Source organism: Hetaerina americana, unplaced genomic scaffold (assembly GCF_022747635.1).
Source record: "Hetaerina americana unplaced genomic scaffold, ioHetAmer1.1.p SCAF_10, whole genome shotgun sequence".
Taxonomy (NCBI): Eukaryota; Metazoa; Arthropoda; class Insecta; order Odonata; family Calopterygidae; genus Hetaerina; species Hetaerina americana.
The window spans coordinates 34,887,548-34,908,683 of record NW_027286070.1 but is presented as its reverse complement, the minus strand read 5'-3'; the positions used below and the strand labels follow the sequence as shown (position 1 = coordinate 34,908,683).

General features: G+C 33.5%; 1 protein-coding gene across 6 annotated transcripts in view; it reads left to right on the top strand.

The window, feature by feature from the left end:
* LOC139700048 (beta-galactosidase-1-like protein 2) overlaps nt 1-21,136 on the top strand; it is a 31,645-nt gene that overhangs the window by 3,354 nt on the left and 7,155 nt on the right. For all 6 annotated transcript variants that reach the window (XR_011703654.1, XR_011703657.1, XR_011703655.1 and 3 more), the window contains 9 exons: nt 5,280-5,491; nt 7,477-7,662; nt 10,941-11,082; nt 14,652-14,811; nt 14,893-15,048; nt 16,601-16,747; nt 17,176-17,363; nt 17,462-17,706; nt 18,179-18,385. Coding sequence is in view for 2 of the 6 variants with exons in the window: in XM_071598516.1 (XP_071454617.1) it covers nt 5,280-5,491; nt 7,477-7,662; nt 10,941-11,082; nt 14,652-14,811; nt 14,893-15,048; nt 16,601-16,747; nt 17,176-17,363; nt 17,462-17,706; nt 18,179-18,385 (1,643 nt within the window). In the remaining 4 variants the exon portion in view is untranslated. The remainder of the gene's footprint in view (nt 1-5,279; nt 5,492-7,476; nt 7,663-10,940; nt 11,083-14,651; nt 14,812-14,892; nt 15,049-16,600; nt 16,748-17,175; nt 17,364-17,461; nt 17,707-18,178; nt 18,386-21,136) is intronic.

Below are 21,136 nucleotides of genomic sequence, written 5' to 3'. Positions count from 1 at the left end.
CCTATGAAAATGCTTGTGAACATTAAGTGAAACTAGGGTGTGTAATGTAATTTCTAATTACCCAATTTATGATGTTTTTAATAAAATCACGCATAGACAATGAGATATTCTAGGATTGAAAATTTGATGCCTATTAATTAAACCTACTGGGATTTGTTGTGGTTAGAGCACTAGCTGTTAACTATGGTATTAAAAGCTTGAATATGAGTGAAACCCTTGAGTGCCTAAAGCCAAAGATTGAGGGCAAAAGGAAATGTTAAAAGTGTGACCTTAGGGGAATATTTTAAAGTCATAATGCCAGTTAAATGGGAGGCATCTGGCCAATTACTACCTCATTTTTCTGATTGCCCATCCTTCATCAACTCAAAACAACTGCTTATCCTTCTGTTAAATGAGCCACCCTTCTGGCCCTTAATGCTTACCTAAACTTCCTCCTCTCCTGAAAAATTCTTAATTTCTTCAAACCCCCTTTTTCATGATGTGTTTAAAGGCTTGCCTCTGACAAATTTTGCTGATTTATTCGGTAGTCATTTGTTTAAAGTATGTTTTGGATAGTAGAAGACTGAATGCTGCTTAATTTCCTAGTTTTTCCTAACAAGAAACAACCTGACACCTAACTTGGCAATAAACCTTTCTTTAATTCTGCATGCATTCATTCCATTCAATATTCCTATCCTTTTCCTCCCCCTACCTCTAATGCCCGATATTCTTCCATACATGACCATCTTCAACAGTCCCATTACCAATGAGATGCCATGCGGCCAACGTGACTACATCCTTTGGATATCTCCTGACAATCTTCTCTACTCTCTCAACATGCCTAATGCTTGTTCATTTATGCTCCCTTACATCCAGTTAACATTTTTCAGCTTCAAGCTTTTCAGCTCAAAATCTATCATGATATATTAATGGTATCTGCCCCAATAATATGCAATGAAACCTCGTAATACAAGCATGAACCATTCCACGACCTTTCTCGTGAAAATGAAATGAATGAATTCCATGTCAAAAAAAAGATTTTTTTGTGCAAGGTTTATTCAAAGAAAATTATATAGACATCTGCGTAAATTCCTCTCGGGTCCTCCACCGGGTTATATCGTCCATTGGCCAATATGGACGATATAACACGGTGGAGGACCTGAGAGTAATTTACGCAGTTGATACGCCGGGAAAACACCAAATCTTTTATATAGACATCATTTAGAATCGTGGTTTACATTCCCCTTTTCTTCTATCGTGGAATGAAACCACTGGAAATACGAATTCAATTCATAGAAAACAAAAAAGATTCAAAATCATTAGTTAGTTTATGAAAAATTTATATTTCATTTTTCAAGAAACCTGTCGGGAGACATTTGTTTTCGCCAACTCTTCAAATTTTTTTGAAAATACAACATAGTATTATCACTGTGTAAATTTTGACTGTCATCTTGCAGCTTTTTCTTTGAGGACATTTTTAAAAATATTCATTAAATATGGTTGAATTGTGCATGAAAAGTCACAAATAGCATGCCTGAACACAAGTTTGGACAAATGTATGATCACTGCAATGTTAATCAAACTTGTTCTAAACACAAACACTGACAGCCTATGCAGTCACTCCAGGAATTCCCCTCTCCTTGTCACTCATTATTAGAAATGTTGCTTGCTAAGCAAGTTATTCTTGGGCACAATATTTTGGTTAGTTTTGTGAATTACTCCCTATCCAAGGTGCTCGTTAAGTGAGGTTCCACTGTATATGTTGTCATTTATGAGATATTAACTAACCAATATTAATGGAAGTAGAATGATATTAATTTTTCATACAAACAACTTCGATAGACACAAGAAATGCCATAAGAAACTCTCCATTTCAAAGGAAATTCATGCTTTCACTTAATCATTTAATACTTCATCGACAAGGTGCTAGGTCACCATAAGATGGTATTCTTGGTCTTCATCATGAGTTAAGTTAAAATGAACAAAGTCCAGAATTCATTGTGACATAGCTAATTATGAATGATATGAATAATATACTTATTGTCATAAAGCAAATCACATTAATGGAATCATTAAAGTTAATTGAAAATCTCACCTCTAGCTGCCATCCCACACCAGTCATCTTCTCCTCAACTGTATTTAGCTCTGTGACTATCACTCTAGTAATCCCTGCTATTCTACCATCTCACCACACACAGCCCTAAAATATCTATATTTCCTCTCCGTCTGCCACTTTATATTTTCTAATTTCAATCTCCTCAACATCATCATAACATTCCAAGACCCAAAACTCACTGGTTTGATCCTCTTCAGTAATATTCTCTGCGGCTTCTGTTGGATCCACTTTGCAAGGATTTAATGTGATAATAGCGACAGAAGCCCTGCCAGGCTCGACACATGAACCAGTGAGCCAAGTTTTGAGGGGATTTCCCAATGCCTTCCTCAATAGTTTTTAGCATGGCACTATGAAAAGGTTGACTAATTGGGGTCAGATGCCTTTACGGCCACCTTCTTGAGGAACAGACGCCCAAACTACCTTCTATGAATGGGTCCTATCCTTTGACCTATCTGACATCTTGGCTTTCTACTTGGAGCACTTATCATTGCTCCTGCCCACTTAGCCTTAAGGGTCATCAAAACATTCAAACCTTTTCCCCAAGTCAAGATTGTACTCATAGTCCTTTGGGATGGTTTTTTCTGTAAATAACATTCATGTTTAGAATGTTTTCACTTTTCTCTGCAACTTCATAGAATTCTGTAAAATTTTTGAGTTATTTTATGTTAATACATTATACTTTTCTTTATTCCTGTAAGCCTATTTCTTGTGTTTCTGAATATGCAAGTTGGCGATTTTGTGTTATAATAATTCCATGCATTATATCCCTTGTATAATTGATAATAAAATACTATAAATGCTGCTATGCAAATTCATTTTTTCTTTTGATATTTAAATGTTTGTGAAGTATATTGATGAAAGCTATAATTTTTATTGTATTCTAGGATATAGCCATAGTGTTACTGTATGTCTTGTCATCTTATGCCTGGGCTCTCTAATCATGTAATTAGGCTGTCAGATCATATATAAGTATGTATGGATATTATGACATAATGAGACTGATTATTGAAAAATAAATTTTATGAAAAGTGCAATGCTTTTCATATTTATTTAATCCTTCTATAAATCAAAATCAAATGAAATTATTCAGGTTAAGTGGTTTTTATGAGCATCAAATGTGTGAGAAACACAATACTATATATAGGACTGGAAAGGGACCAGATCCTTATATCCCCATAATATATCTTATAGATGGTGCATCAATGCATGGTGAAGTGTAAGTTATTACCCTACGTCTATCATGCCAACTGTTGCTGATAATGGTTTTTTGGTATAGAATTGATGGCAAACCTGGCAGACTTGAATTTCTAACTAATTTCAGTACATACAAAAAAGATGTTATTTCCAAAGGTTATAATTTATATTATATTGTAAGGGAAAAAATGGAACACTTATCCATTAAAATAAATGAGACTTGACCACTTTTACTCAGTTCTTTATCTTTAAAATAATGAAAGGCATTTTCCAGGAAACATTTGGGTTATTTTTATTGAAATTTGCAAAACAATTCTACATTTGCTGTCAAATGTGGTACCCCAAAAATGGCTGCAAAAGTAAAATCTCATTGAAGTATTTTTAGAGGGCTATCTCTAGCATTCTGTCAGTGCATACTGATGATTCCTGTATTTGACTGGAACTTATTTCTATCAGTTATTAAACAGTTAAATGATTATCAGTTATTAAACAGTTCAGTGATTTTTCAATTAAGCCACATGTCATAATGGTTGGATGCATTCTGGAACTAATAAACAAAATTTTCAATGTTCAATTTTGTCTTATTTAGTGGGAAAATTTTATGGCATAAACTATTTCGTGCTCAGAACCAAGGTTTAAGGAACGAAATGAAGGAAAATCTGAAATAGTAAAAAATTGATTGAAATGGTAAATGTTAATAGAAGTGTAAGGTTTATTTTAATATTTGTTTATATACAAGCAAAATTTTACGTGAAAATGATTATAAATCATTTCATTTGTATCAAAAATAGCTAATTAATAGCAAAATCTTTGTGGTAATTTGGTGCATATCAAAGCACTGCTATTTCAGCCAATACTGCTCACCAGAAATGTTGTCTGCCCCTCATGCACATTGCTAGCTATTGCTCAGCCATAGGATAATTGGCAGATTTTCCCTAAAGCTTCCCCTGCCCCCATTAGTTCTAAGTAGTGCAACTCTATCCTTCATCACTCCTTAAACAAGATTCTGCTCATTGCTTCTTTGGCATGATGTCCTATTTTCTATATCTTCCATAGCTCTGATTACTTTTCTCTGTGTACTGCGTTTCAACTAGCTAAGGTGACTGTTTCTCCAACTGTGCCATGGTTGAGCTGTGGATAATAGTTAATTGCATCATAATATTCTTAAGGTCAGCAAATGTCTTTTATGTATAGATGAAAACTGTTTTGAATGATGAAGTCTCTATCGTGAAATTACTTTTGGAAAATTTCAAGGATGCTGGTATATTTCTAGCTTTGTGATTGGTATGCTCAGGTCAAAGAAGTTGTTTAGCCTTCTTTAACAAAATATTAGAGAAGAAACACGACTCGGTGGTAGACTCATAAAAAGGACTGCCAGCATTAACATCTGCTTTTGCGGACTTTAAACTGAATGATGATTGATTAGCTCTAGCTCTTGAGTTACATTTTGGCTAAACCCTCGATAATTGTATCGATATTTGTCCATTGCGCATTCAATCTTGATTGCAACTTGCATATGAGATGGGGCCAACAAGTCATATGTATGAATTTGATTATTTCCAAAAGCTAGGTAAACAATGAAGTGAGAAGCACCAGAAGGGATTCACCAAAAAATGATAGCATTCATTATTTCATAAAAATTAAAAATATTTTCCTAGTAAAATTTGAAATGATATTCATAATACAGATACTGTGTGCTTTTTACAGCATTTGATTTCAAGGTCACATTTATCTTATTTGAGATTATATCTTATATATCTTCTTTAGTCTTATCTTTCAGTCTCTTAAATGATCCATGTTAGTAAAAAAACTATGAAGGCTTTATGGAGTATAGTTTTTTGTTTATTCATGTTTATGGTATTTATGCACCATATTTTTTTAGTCAGAATATTAATTTCATGAGTTTATCAAAATAAACCTTGAAATTACCACTTTTAAAAGAGAGTGTACTGTTCAAATAAGAGCTTTATATTTTTGTATTTCTATGAAGGATGCCAATGGAGATGATCTTCCTACATTGTATGAGTATTATACAGAAGGTGGAATTAGTAGTGGCCTAGATGCCACAGGTACAGAATTTAAACTAAATGGGAAAGATATTACCCTATATGGAGGAGCCATTCACTACTTTAGAGTACATCCAAAATATTGGCAAGATCGCTTGCGAAAAGCAAGAGCTGCTGGATTGAATTTTGTGGAAACGTAAGTGGATATAAAATCAGCATACTGATGCCATTATTTGATTTAAGTTTAAATGATTGGAAGGTGCAATTCACATTACTGCGATGCTAATCCATGGGTTTGCATTGTAGTAATGCAAGCATCTCCGCACTATATCATTATGATCCATAACAAAGGTTCAGGGAAGAAATAGTTGCCAAAAGTAAAGAAATTCTAATTTGTCAGAGTAGGCATCTGCATTTAAAATTTTTAATTATTACTTTCAAATGATAAACATGTACAAATGACATCATTATTTTTTTATTTTTCCTGTGTTGTTCATGTTTGGCTGGATGACCATTTGCAAGATGAAACAAAATAGGAGAATTCTGAAAATCCTGGTGTGATTTTCATAGTTTTGTCAAATTGATTTCTCTCTCCAAACAGGAGTTTTACATGAATTTTCTTATTCATGTAAATAAATGCCCCGTATGGTGCACAAGAATGAAGTTATTAAACATAATGTTTTAGTAAAATATCACTACAACACTAGAAGTGTTTTATAATACAAAATTAGGGTCTGAGAGTCTTATTGTATTTTCGTTATTGTATATATTTTCAGTTTGACTGGTGTGGTAATAGTATTTCTAGTGTTTGAGTGTGAATTAGTACACCATCCTACCTCTATTATGAGGGTATTTTGGAAATATAAAAATAGTGTTTATGTAAGTATGAATTACTTGCCTACTGATTCCTAAATGATACTGAAATTATGTAGGTAAAATTGTTTTTATGAGAATCAAATATATGAGGAACATAATGGGCAGCCTTGGGAAAGAACCAGGTCCCCATATCCTTCTAATATGTCATATAGGTAGTACATCAAAGCATGGTGAAGTGTAAGTTATTACCTGATGTCCATCATGCCAACTGTTGTTGATAATGGTTTTTGGTAAAAAATTGACTGCAAACCTAACTGCCTGAGATCTACATTATAATTTTTTCAGGAATCTCTTGAGGAATAAACGGGTTAAAGGAGAGAGTTTTGGTCAAGAAGAATTGATTGAAATAATTATCCAATATTGTAATAGTTCCACTAAAATGAATATGTTGGTGACTGTAATTTTAAGGTCTTCAGTATATGATTGAGGGAAATACCCCGGCTGTAGTGCTAGGGGTTTATGAAGGGCATCCATCCTAATCATCGATTTCACGGATGTAATAACCATCTGCCATCATATGTTCAGTATAATATTTATTTAAAATGTTTTCCAATAATAATAAGATAATATGAGGAATTTTGTGTGACCAGCATTTTGTGAGCTCATATTTTATATTCCTGTTTGTTTCTCTTTGATTAATCGTTTAAAATTTACAATTTAATTTTATTATTTTGGTGTTTTTCTTTCAGCATGTGATTAAATTTATAATATTTACAGGTTCCTCTCATGTCTTGTGTGAAGAAATCCAGTTTCAGGTTCCTAATTTATTACTTATTTGTTCATTTAATGTTCCCATGTTTCATTCACTAATTGTAAAGATAAACAAATGAAAATCTTCTGGAAACTTCATGTATATATTACGGATGCTCTTACCTTAAGACTTTACGCACTTTTCATGAAGAGCATTTTTTCATCCAAGAACCATGGTTCAAATAAATTCATATGAAAATGGTTTTTAGAAATGTGTATCATTATTTTTTCTCTTATATTTTCTTTGCCCTATAGATTTCTTGTTTTAACTCTAATGCATGAGCATTTCACATGGTTCTCAATTTTAGGGTGTTAACATCAGTGTAACATTATTGGCAATGTCCCCTAACTTGTATAGGGGACAATGCCAATTAGCATACAGGAATAAGTTTTTCATATTAAATTAGGTAGTTAATGTGATGTTAAGCTCTGCCTTGATTGATTGTTGATTGAAAATTCACAATTATTTCTTCCCATTTTTGAACATTTAATAATTAACAAATCGAATGAAAAAATTCCTTGTATGGCCAAAATGTTGTCAATTGACATTTTCAGGTATATTCCTTGGAACCTCCATGAGCCTGAGAAGGGAGTTTTTGATTTTGGAGATGGAAATCGAGATATGTCACCATATTTAAATGTTCGAAAATTTGTTCAACTGGCTCAAGACGAAGATTTGCTGGTGGTAATTCGCCCAGGACCATATATTTGCTCAGAATGGGAATTTGGAGGTCTTCCAAGGTATTAAATTTTCAAAATATATTTTTTTCATACATGTAGTAATTTTTTAGAATTTACAGCTGGATTGACATGTAGTTTTCCTCAAGCAGTGATCAGAAAGCTCAATATGCAGGAAGTTAATAAATTACATTGAATAAATATCTTTACAGTTGCAGATTAATTAAGACTGTGAACATATTTTGTGGTAAACCTATAAATTTACAGGATAATTAAGTATTTGTATATTGGCATCAATTTCCCAGGCATACTTTTGGACGAAAGTTCACCAAATGTGAATAGTTTGTAAGTCCCATCAAAAAAATATGCTTACCTGGAACTTAAAACCTGTGTATTGAAAATATGTAGTTACAATTAAGTTTGCTCGCTAGTCACATGAGAGTATCTGCCTGGAAAAACCAACTGTGCACTCACATAAGGTGGGAAAAAGTGTGAAAACCAAAGTTGCAGGGTCACCTACAATTTTCAGTTACCAGTTTGTTGTGTCTCAGGAAGTGTATTCCCATTTTACAGTCTGCTTATATCAGTTATGATTAATTGGGATAACTATTGCATATCACTCACTAATATTAAGTTCTACAAGCCTCGACACAATGTCATACTATCTCCTCTTTTTATCACATTACTCCCAGAATTCTCCTTTTGAGTGATTATAAAAAAAGCTTTTGTTTCAGTTGGCTACAAAGTGGAGCTAAAACGTTTTAGTAGCACTATTCAATGAATCTCACATGCGCATCATCTTTCAGTAACGCAAATTTCTTTACAAAATAGCTCTTTTAAAATACACCAGCATAAATTTTTCTTTAACTAGAAAAACTCATTAATGTAAATAAAATATTCTCTCAGCATGCACGGCATACATTTAATAATCAAGTCTTTACAAATAATTCCTTGAAAATATATGTAGGTTGCTATTTATATTTTGAGCCTTGACTACACTAAGTGCTTTAGGCGCCATCTGATTTATCCATCTGAAATTTTGACCCTTTTAGCGCTAACTTTCTTCAGAACATTTGGTTATTTGATCATAAATTGTGCTGTTTACAGTGACTCAAAAATTTTGTCTCAGCTAATGCAGTTTACCAGACTTACTCATTTCTTAAGTTCTAAATGATTTCAACTCATGATCCTTTCCATCTGGAAATTGATTTCTACTGTTTACTCTCCGTAATCTGGCATTGAGATATGTGGTGCCTCCTTGAAGAAGCTAATATTTGTTAAGTTCTGCCATGACAAATGTAGTGATTTAAAATTGGTAGGAAAATTTACAATTTTTTGTGTATTTATTTCAATGTATAATAGTAGTAGTTAATAGGTGAGAGGGAAACCAAAAACTAGGTCATTTGCACCATTAGTGATAGGTGGGTGATTTAGTAGGAGTGAGATAACATGGGAATGGAGACTGGTTGAGAGAAACCCAGCTTCAACATTAGTCTACTTTTGAAGAAAGGCAGTAAGGGTTCCTTAATTTAGCATCACATCCAAGGGTTGGGGCATACTCCACTTGAAGTGCACCCCACAAAGCACCCCTAATAGGATTTGGGATACCATTGAAAAATCCTGCTCCTACAGGATTGGAATCTGAGGCCATGGGGTGGGAAGCCAGTACATAGCCACTTCACTATCTGGATCTCCTTATTTGGCAGTCTACCTTTTAAGGTAGATTTTTGGTGGATATACACCCTGTAGACTGAACATCACTCCATTTCTAAGTTCCTAACAAGACAACCAGGCACCCCTCACTACAATAGGCACTTCTTCAATTACACACTTATTCTACCACCCTTCATTCTATACAACATTTCCTTCTCCTCCCCATTCTTCGCTTGCCCAACAATCTACCATCCTATCACAGTTTACAGCATTTCATTACCAATCAAAAGGCTCTGCATCTACCTCTCCTTCATCTTTTGGATTTCTCTCAAAGACCCTCTATCTTTCCCCACTATGTGTAGTACTACTTTGTTTATTTTCTTTTTCATCCATTTTATCTTTTCAATCCTTATTCACACCTTCATCCCAAAAGCCTCCAATCTACAACTATCATCTTGCATTATTGACCAAGGTTTCACATTCTGCTCAATATCAGAGTTTTCACTAATCTTTTCTTAACCCTTACACTGCATCTGCATCATCAATTCGATCCTCTTTGTGATAGCTTCTTTTCCCAATGCAATTATTATTCTTATGTCCCTTGTACTTTGACCATTTTGGTCCAAAATTCTTCCAAGAGAGGTGAACTATTCCACCAACCTATTTTATGCTCTCTAATTTTAATATTTATGGTAGCCTTCCTCTTTCTTGGAAATCTCATAACCTCAGCTTTGTGTACATTGATTATCATCCCATATCTATTGCAATGATTTTCCAATGCTCTCAGCGATGCTTGCAGTCCCCTGGATGATCTTGATGATCTGGATGAAAAGCTTGATCATCCGAAAACCTAAATGATTTTATAGATTTCTCACTTACTTTCATTCCATTTGTTCATTAGTTTACAGGTATCAAGTGAGCTTTTAGGATTCATTCCATGAAACATGGATTACATATTCCAGAAAAATAAAGAAAAAAGTAGTCCACTGTATGAAAAAATCCCCAGAAGTAGCTGCAAGCATTGAAAAAATGGCCTATTACGTGAACCATTACAGAGACAAATACTCAATCCTATGGATTATTTCAAACCTGACTTTGAATGGTCATGTGGCTGATCAAAATGCTTAATCATGTACTGGCTGGCTACATCCAGTTTCCAGAATGTTACTTATTGTAACTGCTTTACCTCCCGTAAGACCCTTCTTTCTCCTCCTTCCATATGCACTTTCACTACTCTCTTGGACTCTCACTCTCATGAGCTATGCATCTATTTCATTTGCGTAATTATTACAATGGTGACAACTGTGTAGTTGCCTGTGGCATTGATGAACTTATTCACATCCACCTTAACATTGACAGATAAGAAAATGATGGAAAAATTAGTGATTGAGGCTTTAAAATGGATTCAGTCTAGTAACAGTGTTTACTTTGTACAATTTGCAGACCTGAAAAAACAGTAAAATTTAGCTGTAAGTATTGCCTCTACGAGTCTATCCATTTTCTTCTACTTCTTCCATGTTGTAATGATACTATTGTTTGTTTATTTACATCTTGAATACATTTTTGGGCCAGAATATGCATTTTTATTCAATTACATATTGTATTAGCGATTAAAATTCTTCCTCGAATGGTTGTCTACCATGTAAGAAAAGCTAATTGATAGCCATTTTCTTTATTTATTTTTTCAGCTGGTTACTGAAAACCCCCGACATAAAAGTAAGAACCTCTGATCCCAATTTTACAAACAGAGTAAAGAGTTACTTTGACCAACTGCTACCACAATTACAAGATCTTCAGTTTGTTTTAGGAGGATCAATTATAGCTGTTCAGGTAATGAAAAAATATTTATTTAAAATACATAACTGTTCATATCTAAATTTTCAAAATGAATAAAAATTCTCCTATTGGAAAACATGTAAACCTAATCATATTACTTAGTGTTCCCTCATGAAAGTCAACTAATTTTAATCACCAACAGGTACAATTTGGAATAATGCAAAATTGCTTTAAATTATACAATATTAACCTCCCATCTGAGTGTAACCATTAAAACACTAATCTATGTCTATTGATCTGATTATTCTATGAGGTAATTGATATTGCATTATGTTCAGGAAAATTTGGCATAGTTATATTTCATAACCTATTTCTCAGTAGCACTTTTTAACCTGATATTCCTGAATCTTTCAAATTTCACAGTCACATTTGGCTTTCTGGGGATATTATCAAGGTTTTTTTTGAATGATGAATCTGGGTTTTAAACAGACCCTCATTTAGCCATTTATTTATGTGCCTAATTATAATACCTCTGAAAATAAAGGCATTCAATTTCTGTGACTCAAAATCCTCTCTTTTTTGAAAATCCTCTCTCAGTTCAGAGCTTGCTCAGTTAGTATACTTAGTTTGGTTCTATTTATCCTTCTGCAAGAATAAAGAAAGTTTTTTCCTAAACTGAACGTAAAAGGATACAGATCTTTACATAAATACTTTTAATGAGAATATTCTCTTGTATTGCATTGGCAAAAAGATTTCTCACCAAAGCATCACCTGGAATATTCTTAAAATTCATATCTCCTTTTTGTTTTGGCATCCTCACTGTGCATAGTACCTATATGTTTTGCTTCATATCTCACATTGTTTTCAATTTAAAAACACCATCAGCTAACGACATCTTCTGTTTCAGCTGCTCCTTTTAATACTGATAAAAGTACTTTGTTTTTATTTTTCTTCATTAATGGCTTGTTAAAACTGCAACAAATTTTACCATTTCTTGCCATATATTCATAATGTGACAACCTAAACTGTATATGTGGAGAACACAAAACATATGCATAGAAAATACATAGGAGGACACTCACATTGCAGATATTTTAAGCTTTCAGCATTTTCATTCAGGATAAATTTAAGATACATTTTATTAGCCCATGATATCAATGAATTTTTTCAACTTATTTAAAAAAAATATGGTAGTCGTACTTCCTCAATTATTATTCAGAAAATCTTATGTACAATTTTGGAGTTATTTTTTTCCCTTTTTTTACTAGCATTCTGTTTACATCAGTTACATCACTCAAGTCAAGGATGGGGTTAAATATTAAAGTAATTAAATAATTACTGAGATTAGGATTTGAGATGGCCTTAACGTATGAGACTACCTGTTTTCAGTTATAGTTGACCAATATAGATCTAATTGATTCCAAATTATCTGATCTCTACCTGATATATCCTTTCTCCCATCATTCCATCAAAGAAACAACCTTTGCATCTGATCTCCATGCACATGGGCTAAACATACATTATTGAATCAAGACAGACTCAAAATTCATTCGCCAGATAGAAGTACAGAGCCCAAAATGATTTTGAACTAGGAAATATCATTTGTTGTCTCGGACGTAACTTTATGGAATTTGCATAAAATATTGAAATGAAATAATTTACTTTGTAATTCCACAAACTTTATTAAAAAAAAAAACGCGAAACAGGGAACATGGAAAAATTGCCAACAAAATTTTGTATCCCTCCCACTCCCCACTCCTAGACCTACCACTCTTCCAAGTCAAAAAGATGTTATTCTCTTTTCTTCCCAGCTACATTGTAACCTTTTTACCCCCCAAACCTCCCTCTCTGTTCTTTGATCAGAAGGTCTATATACCAAGTTTGCTTCTATGAGGACCACCTGATGATGACGTTCAACGTTGAAACCTGGGTCGTGTTTTTTTAAATAAAGTGTGTGGAATTACCAAGTAAATTATTTCATTTCATTTTGATAGGAAATATTATATTCTGAACTAAAATTGAGTAAAAGGATTACATGATTTTATGTTCTAGGATTTATTTTTAATTACTCTTATGTTAGTATTGTATGTAACACAGGAAGAATTCCATAGGTCCTAATTTTTTTTGAATATTGGTAATTTGATTTTAATTTTGCAAAGAATGATTGTTAGCCAAATGTCATTTCGACACTCACAGAACAATAATACGTATTGCAACATGAATACGTGGACACGCACATGATTGCTAGTGAAGCCAAATTAACCCGTCACTCAGTACAAACTCAACATGAGGTTCCTACAGGCTTAAAAAAATGTGGAAAATTGAAAAAGTGTTGACATTTTTGTATTATTAAATAAGCTTGCAGCAACCATTTTTTATTTGTGCGATGGTTACCGCTGCATTGAATTGCTTGTCTTTGCATTTCCGGGTTCTCCATCCACGTTGGTTGTCTTTTAGTGGCGACAGTTTCACTGGCCATCGTGCCGGCATCTTCAGGTTAAAGGTATTTTTCAAAGTTTTCTTGTCCGCCTTTTTAAGGCTGGTGGTCAAGTACCGCGCTCTGATTGGACAGTCCTTTTACATGCTGTTTTATGAATATCCATTGTCCCTGTTGATATTTTGTGACTTTTTAGGATTTCAATTGCCTCGTGGATTTGCCAGGGGAAATAGCACTTTTCTTTCGCTATTGCTTTTGCTCCCTTGAAATCAATGGTGTGTCCAGGCTCACTCCAAGCATTCTTGGTGATGGCTGATAAGTTTGATTGTTTCTTTTCTGTCGCCCTGTGTTGTTCTTTAATCCTTTTTGTGAGTCATCTGCAGGTTACCCCAATGTAAGATCTACCACAGGAGCATGATGAGGTGTATATATGTATACTATATGCCTTCTGATAATTTCTTAGGGATGTCTTTCGGTCCATGCAAGAGGCTGCTTATTTTGTTCACGGTGTTTAACCTTGTCACCACGTCATGTTTGTTTAGGATCCTGGCTATCCTTTCAGAGGTTCTCACGAAATATTGAATGGTAAGTCACGCCCTTGGTTGTAATGCTTGGGGTGTGTTGAACGCAGGCTACATCTTCCCTTATTTCATCAGATTCTAATTTTGGGAGTGTCTGTACTGTGGCTTCCACCTCCATAATGATCCTCTCTAGCAGCATAGCTTTGGGGGCCATTGCAAAATTCTGACCTTTGGCTAGTACTGAGGTAGTGGTGTCAACCAGTGCATGTCTGTTAAGTTGATTATAAAACGGTTCTTAAAAGGATTATTGTCTAAAGCTGGATGTTGCCTCATGTGAGGTTTGTCGAATTCATTGATTTGAAGGATCAGCAAACAATATATGTTGAATGTAAAGGTAGCACTATAAAGTAATATAGTACATGTATTTGGATGTAAATTATGAGAATTTCAACATAAGAAAGTTTCACTTCACCTCTTATTTTTCTGGGTATGTACCCACCCCAATTATTAATTTACTGATGTGGTACCTTCCAATAATTAATATTTTATAGTACTTTCAGTTAGCTAAATTTTTTCTTTACATGTATTTTTAATGAAAAATTTGATTTTTTATTTTTTTTAAAGTTTACTTACTGCATGTTATGTAAATTGTGAAATTCAAATAGGTTGAAAATGAGTATGGAAATTTTGGTGAAAACAATACTCCACGGGATAAAAAATATTTGGAGTTCATAAAGCAAACCTATATAGATAATGGCTTGGTAGGCCTTTTCACCACTTGTGACACCCCTGGATATGTTGGGGATATTGGCTCATTGTCTGAAGGTATGCTGTGCTGTTACCATTTTATGAAAATACTACTTTTATGAAAACGATTTTATGAACTTAGAGAATTTTTCTCGACAGTGCTACAAACAGCTACCTTCAATAAGAATCCTGAATTTCAATTAAAAGCTTTAAAGAAGCTTCAGCCTTATCGACCACTAATGGTGATGGAGTATTGGAGTGGATGGTATGACCATTGGTTGGATGAAACCCATCAGACAGGGTTAACAACTAAGGGTGAGGCATATTTAAAAAAATAACTTTATTTAACATATTAATGAATTCTATTGTACTTACTTTACAAACAAGAGTTGGCCAAAGGAAAATATTATGAAATTGATGATAGGCATTTGATGATGTCCTCAGACCCAATCATTATATGCTGCTCCTGAATATTAAGTAATATAAAATCATTCCTCCAAAAAATATTTTTACAAATCCCAGGTTGATCAGAAAACATTTTCAGTGTTGTTACTACATATGGATATCAACTATTTCCATTAATTTGCCACTCTTTCAAAAAGTGCAGAAAATGTTCATTCTTCATTTAACTTCTATTTTCCATGTTGCTGAGAAGTTTATTTCATTCATATAGTTTAATATGAATGTATTCCACTAATCACTTTAGTAATATTTGGACGTGATTTTCCTGAGCATTTTCGGTTGCAAATTGGAGCACACTGAAAGAGTATGTTTTCATTTAACAATAATTATATTCATTTTTATAAATACATGCTTGGTTGCTCATTTTTTGTCAAATGTTCAGTCAGTCAAATTCGAGTATTTATGGAAGCATTCATAGACATATGTAATGAAAAATTAAAAATATACCCTATCAGATTTGAAACACTTGAATAAAAAAGGATGAAATGTTGTCTCTTGGAAATTGGAAAAAGTTCTGGAATTGGAATCTGAAAAATGAGTGGTAACCCTGTATCTGAAATGTTAAGAGACATGCTTGGAAAGAAACATGAGTTTGTGAATTAAATGATTATGAAACAAATGGATGTCCTGTGTGCTTTTGAAACCAAGTGGAAAGGGTGTGTAGTTATTTAAATTGATGATGGTGATTTGGAATTGTGGTCAGGAATGGATGGTAGTATACAAATATGCTTGTACTCAGTAGTCAGAGGTTGGGCTTAATTACAAATGAAAGGGCTCAGATGGGCATAAGGAACTACAAACTAATAGCTAATATCCTGTAACAATTTGAGTAGCTTCAGACGTGATGTAGTGGAAGTCGAACATAATGAAAAATTGATCGTAGCACTTTTCCACATATCAAGTGGAAAAGTGCTATGATCAGTTATTCATTAATATCCTCTAGTTTGCTCAGGGATCATATAAAAGTTTACACTAGAAGAGTTGTGATGGCTATGGTCCAGTGAGAGCATTAATGGGTATGCTAAATGTCACAAAACAGTTCCGTTTATTTTAAGAGAGAGCATATTTGCTAAAAAAAGTCTTTTTTCTTTTATTATAAGTCAATTATTGCCTAATCAATAATCTGTGTTACCCTTAGAAATCAGTAAAACACCTTTCACACTTCCTTCACAAAATAAATATTAGCAAACCAAGCATAATTGATGAAATTATCCAACACCCAGGTCATTGTAATTCTATATTTATATGTGTGAATACTATTACATCTATTTCTGGCACTTTAAATTTGATTGTGAATTTGTAAACAGTAGAATACAAGTCACATCGATAAATGATATGTGATATTCAGCTCTCAGCACTTATTAATGACATTATTAATATAAATCATCTGTCTCTGAAATTTCAGAGTTTGAAGATAACTTGGAAGTAATTTTGAATTACAATTCATCAGTGAACATTTATATGTTCCATGGTGGGACAGATTTTGGTTTTATGAATGGAGCAGATCCTTTGTCATCTAGTCCTTTCTATCAATTTGATGTTTCCAGTTATGGTAAGTATGTTTTAAAAGTTACTATACAATTTTGCAGAACCTTAATTGTTGGGACTCTTAAAAAAATGTATGAATAATCTGAATGCAAGGATAAACACTGTCAGGACCATATTTTCTAGTACTTCGAGCATGAGAGTTACTTTGTTATCAGAATATGCTTTGGAAGTTTTAGTTATCATGGAGTATTAGCCAAAAATTAGTGAAAGCGTGCGCTATTGCCTGAGCAAGTGCAAGTTTTTTACATGTAAATTTTGAACTCTGTGTAAGATTAACATCAAAATGTGTAACTAAACCTCTTTTTAATATTTCAGGAGATTCTTTGCAAAAAATATGGCGAATATTTATGAACATACAGTGAAAGTGTCGTAAAGACAAGGTTTTTTATGTAGATTTTTGTAAATAATCTTTTTTCACTGCTTTATTTTTAGATTATGATGCACCTTTAAGTGAAGCCGGAGACTATAATGAAAAATATAATATTGTTGAACGGGTGGTAGCTAAGTTCAATAAAATCAAAACTAAACTGCCTCAGAAACCAGACGAGAGCAAAAAGGTTGCTTATCCACCAGTTGTGATGACTCAGTATTTGAATTTTGATGACATTCTTGAAAAAATTGTAAGGAAAAAAAATTGAAGGAAGTATAAGGACATTTCCGATTTATTTGTGGATAACTTTTCTTTGGAAATAACAAATGTGTATTTCATTTGTTTTAGGATGCGAGTTATAAAGTCAAGAGCACGGATTTAGTATCGATGGAAATGATAGATATAAATGGGGGTAACGGTCAAAGTTATGGCTACATAAATTATCAAAAAAAAGTGAATCTATCAGCAAATTCAGTGATGACAATAGGTGGGCATATCAGAGACACTGTGATGCTATTACTTGATGGTGTTCAAAAAACTAAAATAATTACTGGGCCATCTGATCTAACAGGATTTGGTTACTGGGTTAGCAGGTAAGCTTTATGATTTAGTTTCGTGTTTTCATTTTAAATTATATACAATGATTTAAAAATACATGCTCAAAAATGGTTATCAAAATAATTTATGCATGCATACTTTTTTTTGAAAAACAGATCTAAGAGCTTCAAAAGAAAACTAAAGTGATAAGATTCCCATTTAAAAAACCTCATTCATCTATATGTTGAATTCATCTTAATGATCAGTTACTTAACATAATTATGCAATTGCCTGAATTGACCATCTTCCTTGTGGCTGTACATAGTTCTGTATTATGCTTGTCTCAGGTTGAAAAATCCAGTTTTCTTTCCTTAATTCTCTCTCAATATTACATCTACCACAAAAAATATCCCAAATATAAATCAATAGAATTTTGTGTACCATATAGGCATTAGGCTTATCTTGAACAGTGAAACATTTTATATTCAAGACTAGAGGAGTTTATTTGATTGTCTCTCCAAATTTCAGTGATTCTGAATTCTCCTTTGATGAGGATGATATTGGTGAGCATACACTTGATCTTCTGGTTGAAAATTGGGGACGCTGCAATTATGGAGACCCAGAAAACTTTCACCAAAGGAAAGGGTTATGGGAAGGACCCATAAGTATAGATAAACAAGAATTAACAGATTGGGAAATAACAGCTTTAGAATTCAAATCTGATTGGATTAAGAGGCAAGTCATTATTGAAATTTGAAAATATTTTATTGTTGTTTTTAGAGATTATTATTCTGATACTACCCCCAAATACAGTACTTACAGCAGTCATTATTTACTTAAAAGATGGAGAAGTTTTCTCGGCTAATAGTTAGTACTAACTAGTAGTTATTTAACATCTGAAATTTCTCAATATGTAATTGGAAAATTATAGTTTGTATGGTTATTATTATAACAAATAGTTGTGCTCAAGAATATACATGCTTGTCTGGATATCAATTTGATAGCCTACAATGGCACTGGCAGTATTAAATATTTTTCAGAGGTATCTCAATCCCTACTTGAGGTGCCGTGTGGAGGGCACTTTGAGTGAGTACGCCGTCCGTCAGATGGGACATTAAGCTGCGGACCCCTTGGCACCTTTTGTAAAGAGTAGGCTTATGCCGACGCAGGGTTTCTCTCCACTCTTCATCCTTTCCTGTCCATCCCCTATGGCGCAAATGACCTTAGATGTCGTTCATCTCCCCTAAATACTACCACTACAATGGCACTGAAGCAAGCCAAATATGTGTGTGATATTAGACATACTATTTAAATGGGAAGTGACTTTCACAAGTAGGTGCTTGCTCAGAAAATTTTTAATTAATTTATATTTATGTATTCATTCAAGGAGGTTACTTGAAATAGAATTTAAAACCTCCATCCAGGTATATTAATGTGTTGGTACATTTATATTTTTTGCTGTAATAGGGCAATGGATTTTAGATTCCTTTGAATACTAAAACTGAACAGGTAGGAGCAATGATTTCTCCAGGTATGGTTGCCCATTCTGGGTTAATTGATGAATATGAACTAAATGAAAGATAATATGTCTATCATCTACTAATCATTAAGGTAGATTGGTTGGGAAAAAAGGTAGTAGGAATTAGCAAACAGTACTGCAAATTGAATTATAATTGCACTCATGAAGGATAATAAAATTGTAGAAAAAGACTTTATAAACTCTGCCATAGAAATTATTTAGGAATTTGTTCAAATAATTTCACATCAATTTTAAATCCAGTCATAATAAATATGGAAACATTTGAATTTAATTCCATTGAACCAACAGTTTTATTTTATTTTTGTAAAAGATGGTGTATGATATGGTACTAAAAGGTTATTAGTTAGCATCAGTTTGGTTTTTGAAAGGAGAGAGAAATACTTGATTTAATTGAGATTATTAGAACCCTAGTTAAAGGTAATCATGATGCCTATAGTTTCCCTTTAAAAACACTTTTAACTGTGGCTTTATAAGAAAAAATAATGGAGATATTAAAAAAATGTGGACATTAGAGGTTAGATGTCTTAGAAATCTGAATGAGCCTGAATGCATGAGGAATGTAAGTTACAGTCTATAAGTAGTGGTCTTTAATAAACCTTTTTCATTACCTTCATGATCAAAATCCAATAGTCTGAGAACATTAATTTTAAAAAAATTAGCTTTGATATTTTTTTTTTCAAATCAGATTTTCATATTCTGCACAATACTGTTGTCCATTGTGAATTTGTTTTCTACAAATTATTCCATGCCAGCCTAGGTGGTGACAGGATAAAATTCTCACCTGCTAACCCAGAGGTCATGGGTTTGATTCCTGCCTAGTTGGGTTATCCTCCACTTTAGATGCTTGCAAATGTCTTCAATGCTTAAGGGATAAGTGGTAGAAGGGACTATAAAGTCTGAATCTAACCCTAATAAAAAAAGAGAATACATAAAAAAAGGCAAACTGCTGTGATTATATCATCACATGATAAAACCCTTACCTAAGGCTATGGGGCAAACCCATTTGATTGTTGGGATGGCTGATCTCCTTGAGAAATTCAGGGGACGAAAAATTGTCATTTTGGTAGCACCACTGTTAAATTAGCATTTTGAGAGGTTTTCCTTGTTGGACAAAATTAACCTTTAAAAGCCTGTTATGAAGGAGAAAAGTGCTAATTCTTATCCATGACATATATTAACGTGATTACTGAGATTCATCTCACTTAACAATTATTTCTTGGAAGGTTTTTAATGGCCAATGAAAACCTTCCAAGTAATTCTATTCTCATTTGGCCAAAATTAGAGGTCCATATGACACAATTATAAATATTAAAGTCCTCTCCTGGTAAAGTTGTATGCCAATGTGTCCCACAGGGTTCAGTTCTGGGTCCTATCCTGTTTCTCCTCTACATTAATGACTTACCTGAGAATATAAGAACCAACCAAAGGGGTGATCCACTCTTATTTGCAGACGATACCAGTATCATACTCACTGCCTCTACAGTCCAAAGTTTAACAAACAATGCTAAACAAACCGTTCAACATCTGAACTCATGGTGTAGCAGGAATCAGCTGAATTTAAATGTGGAAAAGTCCCAACTACTTTACTTTGCAAATAAAAACAAAAACATGGCCACTTTTGCAATTGAATCAAGTGGAAAACTAATTCCCCAAGTGCCCCATGCAAAATTCCTAGGAATAGTTCTAGACGGGCGGTTGTCCTGGTGGGAGCATATATGTCACCTGGGCAAAAAACTGAATACCATTTGCTTCCTTATTAGAAGCATCAGGTTTACCGTAACAATGGATGTCCTCATGTCAATATATTATGCAAATATCTACTCCTGTATAGTATATAGTATCCTTTTCTGGGGTTCTTCTCCGCTTGCAGACACAATATTTAAAATTCAAAAGCGAGCCGTACGGCTAATTGTCAAAGCAGAGCATAATGCTCCTTGTCGTCCATT